This window comes from Malus domestica, chromosome 05 (genome assembly GCF_042453785.1).
Source record: "Malus domestica chromosome 05, GDT2T_hap1".
Classification (NCBI taxonomy): Eukaryota; Viridiplantae; Streptophyta; class Magnoliopsida; order Rosales; family Rosaceae; genus Malus; species Malus domestica.
The window spans coordinates 9,664,407-9,674,032 of NC_091665.1; the positions used below are offsets into that span (position 1 = coordinate 9,664,407).

The 9,626-nt window shown below is 36.8% G+C and overlaps 1 protein-coding gene across 4 annotated transcripts; it reads right to left on the reverse strand.

Annotated features, from left to right (window-relative positions):
* Positions 1-1,854: 1,854 nt before the first annotated feature.
* Positions 1,855-7,543, reverse strand: LOC114819115 (protein BASIC PENTACYSTEINE4-like). Of its 4 annotated transcripts, none has more exons than XM_029101995.2 (4): positions 7,340-7,543; positions 4,973-5,097; positions 2,962-3,056; positions 1,855-2,865 (listed from the first exon to the last, which is right to left on the reverse strand). In XM_029101995.2, the coding sequence occupies exons 3-4, from the start codon at positions 3,031-3,033 to the stop codon at positions 2,002-2,004; spliced, it is 936 nt and encodes a 311-aa protein (XP_028957828.1). In that variant the 5' UTR covers positions 3,034-3,056; positions 4,973-5,097; positions 7,340-7,543; the 3' UTR covers positions 1,855-2,001. The 4 variants fall into 4 exon arrangements, with proteins under 4 accessions (XP_028957828.1, XP_028957830.1, XP_028957829.1 ...); XM_029101997.2 differs by having other exon boundaries at positions 1,855-2,880; positions 7,340-7,509; XM_029101996.2 differs by having other exon boundaries at positions 2,962-3,072; positions 7,340-7,509.
* Positions 7,544-9,626: the final 2,083 nt, after the last annotated feature.

A 9,626-nucleotide genomic window follows, 5' to 3' on the forward strand; every position in this document is an offset into this window, starting at 1 on the left:
CCGGTTCCGCTTGGGCTCCTTAACATGGCTGGGAAGTTGATTACCCGCCTGAAAATCAAGCAGCCAGGAAAAGGTCTTCTAAACCACCTCTAAGGTGACTATTAGCCCGCCCCTCCCAAACCAAACCATTCCTTTCCTTCCACAGAGCCCAAATCACCATCATTACCGCCCCCAAAATCCACCTTCTTCTCCTCCAAAATTTTGAAAAGCCACTCCTTCAAAGACTCATCAAAACTCGATACTGTTCCCAAAAGCCCAAAGGCGCCGCGAACCACACTGCTCAGGAGAAACTGCAATCCCGCAGCACGTGTTGCGCTGTTTCACAAAGACCATCACATCTCGGGCATGAAACATCGAGCCTCACTCCCTTTTTTATGAGATTTGATCTCGTCGCCAAAGCGTCTGTGCACACCCTCAGCCACACACCTTCACTTTTGGCGGCACCTGTGCCTTCCAAATTACTGGCCATAGACCACCGTATGCACTCCCACCATGAGAAGAAGAGGACGCCATTAATGACGGGGAAATGCATCCTGATCTTGCCACCTTATATGCACTTTTGACGGAGAAGAGACCCTTTTTATCATTATGCCACATCAGTCAATCCGAAGGCCTTGGTAGACTAAGCAGAATCGAACATATCAAACGAATCTCCTCCTCCGAAAACGGCTGTTGTAGCAGTATTCAACTCTCCAGCACATAGCATCCGGAGTACAAGTGAATATTATTACTGAACTTTCCTTTGATTGTTGTACTTTCCAAATTGTTAAATGTTGTTGAATGAGAGTATGAGTAAATATTGCTGGATTGAAGGTATAGATACATTTGAATTCTCAAGGGAGGTACTTTAATTAGTCAAAAACCAAGGGAACCACTCAAGGTTCTGTTGTCGTGAGTGCGAGGGTAAATTGGAATATTTTCAAACTTTCCTTGGTTCGAATTTAGCATGCGCTCCCAAAGTAATCTTGTACTAAAGTGTGTGTCTGTAATCACCATAGGGTGTTCTAATCTAATCATCTTTACTCGAGAACTTGTTGGCGATACGTCCCATAGCCTACCAAACAACAAACTGCTTCTTTGTTAAAGTATATCGAACAAGTGCTACTGGAAAGAAAAAAAACGCTAGTGTGTAAAAACACTTGAGAGAGGAACACTTCCAAATGAGCACTCTTAATCATGTATAATGCCTAGTATTGTGCAGGCTGACGATCCATCGATTGCCTGGTGGCTGAGAGTAACTTAGCTTTAGATGGATCACCACGATTACAATTGGGTCCAATAACACAAGGCCACACAAATCACCGTGGTGTACTGCGTTTGGAAGTTACTGGAAGACATTAAGATTTAGGGCCAAACTGCATGTACGCGCTCGCAATCTAAATAACATTGCAAGGAAGAAATTATTTTGAATTCATTTGGTCAAATGTGTTCTAGTTTTCGCAGCAAATTTATCCAAGTTGTCAAATCCAAATCACTTCTTTTGAATTCCTTCAACCAAATGAAGCCTTCGATTTGGAAAATCACTTCTTTAGCTCAAATGGCCTGCATCAGCATGCAAATGCCATGATTTGAGAGGTTTAGAGGTTTAGAAAGACGCATGATGAAAGATTTTGAAATCACAAAGGGCAGAAAACTCCCAGCAAACCACATATCAGTGCCTCCTTTGGCCTCTGATTCGTGTAAAAAAATTGTTGGACTGAAAGCAGCCGTGCGGAACAGGGGTAATGTCCCAGTACAGTGAGCTGCAGATGTCCAGTGCACTACAAATGTCCCTTCCTAAACCCTAGGAAGGGACAATTGAAATTCTGGGACTGAATACAACAGCCTTAACACAAGGAAGATGGAAGTACTCTATTATCGAAAATCTCTCCAATTGATTTCATTGAATACAGCCGCATGCCAATGAATGTATCCGTTAAATTCAGAGACAAGAGAGGTAGAGTGAGAAGAAAGAGAGAGGTACCTAAAAAGGAAGCATCCTTCCAAACTATTGTTTCTGACCTACTTGATCGTTATGTAGCGATTTGTCCCATGTCTGGACCAATATTCTTTCAAATCCAGCGGCATTGACAAATCATGACCATCTGCTGCTAGCCGACTAAGCAATCTAGTAAACACACTTCCGCTCATCTTCCGCCCACCCATCCGGGCATGGCGCTTATTTGGCATCTGAGGTAGTGGATACATCGACATATGGGTGGTGCAACAAGATGACTGCCACCCACCATTCCCCCATTTGTAGCACTGCCGTGGAATTCCAGTGCATGAACACACTGGCACTGGCATTGTAGACTCGTCAAAAGTGACAAGATTCAAACCCAAATCATGAGTATCCCACTCTGATTTATACTTTATCCCATCCGAGGAAGCCTGCCTATTTAAATCTTCGCCTACTTTCTTCCGTGACTGCTTTGCCCTTGATGCCTTGTTCTCCTTTGCTTGCTTTGTCTGACGTGACTTGACATCTTCAGTAGATATAACTGAAACTGGGTAGGCCTCAGTTATATGCATATCTTTTGTGCTGTAATGAACATCATCCAGGGTAACTGAATGGTTTGAGGGACGGTGCATGCGTTTAGCTGCACGTGGAGCTCCACCACCCAAAGGGAAGTTGACAGCATTATCCCGCGAATGAAGGGCTGCATAGGCGTTGTCCCGTTCCATCATGGCACTATCACGCTGAGCAAGTGCCTCATCTCGCTGACGGAGAGCCTCATCTCTTGCAGCCAAGGCTTCATTCTTTTCAGCAAGTGCTGCATTCCGTTCTCGAATAGCAGCATCCCTTTCAGCAATGATGGACATGATCTTCTTGTTCATGACTAAGGCATTTGGTTCCTTCGCTTGCTGTTGGGCCATCATATTCCACTGCACATTTCAATTCTACCCCATTCAAATGGATCTATAAATGCATAATGAAACAAACATATTAACAGCAGATAGTAAGACATGCTTTCTTCTTACCGGAGATGCTGTCCCCCCTCTGTAATAGTCCATCTTGTGTCTCCCATTTTCATGTTGCCGACCATCGTCCATTTTTTATATAAAAGCAGCAAGTCCTGAAAATTTTAGCCACTAAACATTTGTTAACATCAAGTTAAAAACTTAAAAACATAACAAAGCAAAGGATCAAAGGGGTTGGGGATGATCCTAGTGGTGGTGGTGGATTTGGGAGAAGAGACAGAGGGTGGGGTGGAGAAGTAGTGGGAGCAGGACTCTGGGAGTTGAAGGGAGACAGAGGAAGAGAGAAGGCTGAGATAATTAAGAAAAAACAAAATATTATTTAACTATTTTTATTCCACATGGAAAATTTGGTGGGTCAAATTGATGCCACATCATCACTTAACAGACCAATTGACAGGAAAACTAACGCAAGTATGAAAGTGTCAGAAAAATTAAATTTTAGGTATGAAAGTGAGACGAAAAAAAGTAATTGTAATAAAGTGCAATTTTGGCAAAACTTAAGGGTAGTATAGTGGAAGTTACACTTATTTATTTTTAGAGACTGAAAGACGTTTGAAGTCTTTTCAGATTTTGTGGATTAAAATGACATCTTGAATTAAATTCAATTCCACAGAGCAACTATATGCCTTTGTAAAAAGTACCAAACTGACGAAACAATGCCATAAATCACATAAACAGCTCAATCCTCTAGCTATTAGAGAAAAGCTTGTTGTGAGTGTGAAATGTGAACGTATCACAGAAGCAGACTCTTAATAGCAATTGCAAACCCAAAACACGTTAGTCTTGTCAAGAAGAACATTTACATATAACCATCTCGCCAAGTTAGTCAAAAGTTATGCTACAAAAAAATGGCCATATTACTGAAATGTTATCATATAGCATCATCAAGTCAAATTCTACCTAAAAAAGAAATATAGCTCTAATAGCTTGTAGAGTAGTTCTAATGATATTGGAAATTCTTCTGTATCTTACTTCATGAAGAAGACATCAAAATGAAGAGGTGCAACGCCCGTCAGATGCTCGCAATAAACTACAACTACTAATAGCATCATCACCTCATTCGGGTCACTCCCTAACCATAGAATGATGCTATTAACCTATCCAAATCAAATCATGTACTAAAAAGTAATTCAAATAGCATGAAGAATTGTTCTAATGATATTGACGTTGCTTCTGTAGGTTAGTTCATGAAGAAGACTTAGAAAAGGGTGCAAGGTCAATCAGCGATTAGAGAAAGTTACAACTACTAATAGCATCACCACCTGAGACCTGACCACAGAATCATGCTATTAAATTAATAAATCAAACAAGAACCTCAAATATCTCAAGTAGCACCGAACAGTTCTAATGACATGGACATTGCTTTTGCAGCTTACTTCACAATGAAAACAAGAAACAGAAGAGGGTACAATGTCAAGCTTAAGAAAGTTATAAGTGCTGACAGCATCACCACATGATCATAGAGTCACCGTACACATGAAATTCTGTAAGATAGTTCTCTCTCTATCTCTCTGACTATATCACACAGTCGAAAGGATAATATTTATTTGATAATAGCCTCAACACATGATATCTATACTTTCTCTCTAATTTTTATTTTATTTATTAATAGTTCATAATATTTATATCCCAAACTATACCACTTGTGCTAAATCAAAAAGAGCACCTGCCATTGTTATTAAAATTCTTAGATTCTAATCGTCCAAATACAAAGTGTTGAAGTCTGGCACAAAATACATTGTTTAGACAGAAATTGACCCAGGTGGACTGAATGTGCTGTTTATTGAAACATAAAGCACCTTTATTAAATACAAATACAACTAGCAAGAATATGGGTTAGTCAAACATCAATAATAACAAAGAAACTGTAAAAATACACATTGAGAATGAGTTCTACTAATTTCCACATTAATTCTTTAGAAAGTGTAAGATACACATGCTAAGCAAGCAACAAAAGACACTATTTTACATTTGGAACACAGTAAGAAACTTAGAATACTGCAACACTTACCCTTTCCTCCTCTCCTGCTATATGCTGACCGTATACCATGAATGCGTCCCCATGCTTAATACAGCTAAGTAACAGGTACACAATAAGTCGCAAACGTGTTGCAGTTAGCACATATTGGATCCTATCTGAAATGCTCGAAAGGAAAACAGAAGTAAATGAATTAGTTGGAGGCACACGCTGCAAGAACATAATATGCGCACGCTCACACACACACACAGAGGGCACAGAGCATGCTTAAACTAAAACATAGGTACACATAATTCCAGTGAGTGTGATAAACAAGCGAGGTCCAGTCCTAACTTCAAAGTAAAATGTCCTTGCACATTAAGGGCACCCATCATTAAAATGACCAGAAGGAAGAAGGGGGGGGGGGGGGGGGTTAGGTAAGTAACATAAAGAAAAAGATATCTTTCTGAAACTATAGCATTGTGAAATCATTAGGTACATGCAAGTACCCAAATTAGTGGAATCTTTGCACTAAAAGCATATTTTATGATAATGGAAAACTATGATACTTGAAAAGAAAATTAAAAAAAGAAAGAAACCGATATCCTTTTGTCTGTTTCCCTCGTCCTCTCACCTTGCACTTACTTTCCTACATATGCATCGCAGAGTCCACTTCTTGAAAGACTCAAGAGTCATAACCATAACTCTAAACATTTAGGGCCTGTTTATATTCAACTTGAATCCAATTTTTTTAACTCAAAAACAGTTTTTGAGTCTCAAGCCTAAAATTCTTATTTAGTAGGACCATTTTGAAAAACTGAACTCAAAACCAACTTGTAGATATAGCTTACTTCATAAAAACATAAAACATCTGTTCTTAGAATTTTTAAAACTAAAAGCCCACTCTTATCCCCTTCCTTTCTTTTCAGATCCTCTTGTCTCCATCCTCTCTCTCTCTTCTCAGTCTTATCTCGTTATCTCTCATCCTCTATTTGAACCTTTCTCTTTGTCTCTCTCCTTCTAGATCCTCTCTCCGCTCTCTGTTTCTCCCTCTCTTCCAATTTTCTCTGTCCCTCTTGAGGTCCTCTGCCTTGGGCCCCCAGTAGACCTCTGTCAGCTCCAGCAGGGAGTTGCTGGCAGATTTTTATTTTATTTTTTTAAATTGTTAAAACTTAAAAACAATTTTGTCTCATACAAAACAAGTTTTTGAGTTTCATAAAGAACTGTTCTTAACAAATGGTCTTAAGAAATATTTTTAAAAGTTTATGAAATTATGTTAGTAGGATACCAAATGGGCCCTTAGTTTTACTTTCTAGTTTGAATTCAGTTCACCATACTTTAACCAATGTATGCTTTTCTAAAATATACTTAAACAGACCAAGCTAATCCAATTCTAAGCTATTCAGTAACATATGGTATCAAAAGTGAACAACAAGTCACTCGTCACTATGTCTAATATTCACAAAAATCAGTTACAAACTTAAGCAGTTTGTTGCAGTTCTCAACTCCTATAAACAACCATTACCTGAGCTAAAAATTTTCATTTATTTTTTTACAAAAAATAAATGATTTCACAGCCTAACCCTCTGACGCGATCCATCTTTTCCATTTCCAAAACAGTAGCAAGACATTTTCTTTTGTTATTTTTGTTCAAATTGATTAAATCGAAATCCTAAATGCAATTACTAATCTCTCAGTTAAATTGTATCTTTACAAAAACAATCCAGCGAACAAGCACTCTCTTTCTCTTGCAAACTAACTCAACCTGCTAATATCCAAACAAGTATGAGGCTATGGGCTAAATGTACGCAACTACGGAGTACACAACTCAATCTCAGTCAAAATCTTCAGATTTCGACGAGAAAAAAGGGTTTAAAACCTAACTCTCCAGTTCGAATCCACTACTTATCTTTCTATCACATTATACCACAGCAAGAGTTTATCAAATGTTTGTTCAAATTGATTAAATCAAAATCTTAAATTCAACTACTAATCTCTCTATTAAATTAACCTCAATTCTTGATCAAGATTAGTCTAGTTAATCACACTAACTAAACGTGCAACATATCAAAGTGTTAAAAGGACAAAGAAGAAATAAGAAACGGTAATTCAAAACAGCATGAGCTGAACAGAAGCAATTTTACAAAGATTAAACAGCTCAATCTCAGTCAAAACAAGAGCTAATTTTCAGTAGAAATTTCCATATTCAAAGCAACAAGCAAGAAATGTGTATCGAAATGAAAATTGAATGATAAAAATCCACGAATTCGAATGATAAAAATCCACGAATTCGAATTTCCAGCGCTGGAGCTTCACTGAAATTAGGTTTTCCAGCAGAAAATTTCGAATGAGGATCTCCGAGATTGAAGCTCGAAAGCTTGGAAGCTCGAAGCGTAGAGAGTGTGAAGGAAACGAACTCACAGAAATTGAAGAATCCGCATCGGTTCCGATCGATTCGCGTACTTTCAAGTTTCAAGTTTGAAGAGGTTCCGTTTTCTGAATAAACAAACAGTCGCTGAGAGAGAGGAGAGAGGGTGTGGTGCGCATGTGTTTCTGTTGTGCTATGACAAAACTACCACCAAAAGCTGAACAAGACACTTTCTTCGATAAATTTTGTAGTATGCCAAGAATATGATTTGATATAAGAAAACTAATGAAAATGGCTTGAAAATTTAAGTTTTAATGATAAGAACAAAATAAAAGGTAAAGTAAATAGTACCAGAATTGACTTTTTAGTGTAAAAATATGATTTTTCGTTAAAGTAAACAATACCAGGTGCTTTTCGTTAAAGTTCCCTTAAATATACTTAATGTCATAATATAATTAGTCGAGATTTTTTGATAGAATGCTATTATACTCATCTTAATATCTTATTTTCTCATCCTATTTTTTATTAAATTTTTAATGACTAATATGTCCTCTCATAAAATGACATATAAGGATAATAAAAAAGGAAGCGTCATGCCCTCATCCCTAGCAATTTAGCACACCACTCGCATCCCATTTTATCGTCTCCTCCGATCTTTTCATAACTGAGACGGACTAGATGGGAACTCAGTATTCCAGTAGAACTCTTGTAACTCAAACTAATTATTTATACCGATGAATGCAGCAATGAAAGTCAACTCTTCCATCATATTTGAAAATATTATTTAAAGAATTGAAAATAGAATGCATAAAATGTTACAGGAGAAGGAAATCAAGCATTGATATGATAGGATCTAGGCTTTAATTAAGCAGTCAGTAATGATTGGAATAGGAGGCCAATGAGCAGGGTGTTGGGGGTAAGGGTGCTTTGGGAATAATAGTGGACGGGAAAATAGTATGGGTTTCATTTTACTTTTTATGGTGGGTGAGAATATAAGGTGGGTGAAAATATAAGACATTAAGGTGGATACATAAACACCCTTTTGATATAGAAGTCTGTGTTTCTGTCACCCAGAAATCTTTTTTCAATGCAATTTTATCACTCGATTTTAGTCCAAGACACCCAAAAATGGATATTAGAGTTGGTTATGTCAACTCATGACATAGTTTTTGAAAAAAAAAAGTTTAAAGTTAATCATTTTTCACTTGAAATAGTAAAAGACCTATTAACCCACCCTCCTCCTAATCGTACTATATATATCGCCTTATAAATTGGAGCTCCTAACTTTACACATATTGCTTTATTGACTATAACAATATTGACCTAAACACACAATTAAAAGAGCAATAAAGTGCGGGATGTATGCTAAGCATACAATCATATAGGTCGGCCAAGTACTCGACAAAATGCCTCACTGAAAAAAAAAGGAAAAAAATATACTTGGCGATACCCGCACAATTGTTGGATGGATAGAGTCTTGCATCTACCATTACTTAATTGTGCTCCCAATAAACTAACTTCCTAGCTTCGACCATGTTTAGGTCTAAATATATTTTTTCTTTTGGGAAATTTAACGAAAAGCTCATGGTACTGTTCACTTTAACGAAAAACCACATTTTTACACTAAAAAGTCAATCATGGTACCATTCATTTTACCCTTTATTTTGTCCTTTTAGTTAAAATTCAAAATTTTCAAGCCCTTTTAATTAGTTTTCTTTTTTTTTCTTATTCCTTAAATTAGAGAAATTTATAGATGCAGACAATTTATTTCAGCTTGGTTTCACATCGCTGTGCAAAAAAATTACTTTTTGAAGTGCTATGTGGGAAATTAGGTGAGGAGAAAAAAATCCGGCATCAGGTAACTAAAGTTTATATTTGATGTGAGCACAACCAGCAATTTATTAATGTTTGATAAATTTTGTGTAAAAGTAGTGTAGATGTATAATAACTAGAAAAAACATTATTTTGAAATAATGCTTCAAATCAACTATATGATTTTATGGTTTGAAACAAAAAAGAATAGATTATATTTTATCATCTCATATTTGGATCCAATTGTAACCTCATATAAAATCTTTAAAACATTTCAATCTCATACATTTAGTTATCATTTTACTTCAATCTCATACGACCGTTGGAAATCTGTCAGGTTAGATGTTAAGTGATCATGTGGTAACAGTGGGTTCCACATTTATGCTAACAACTAATAAAAGATATCTAGTTAAATTACATTTTGTACCCTCAGATTTTTGTTCAATTACAACCTCATACAACTTTTGTAAAACACTTTAATCTCATACATTTACTTATTATTTATTTCAATGTCATACATCTCTTTCA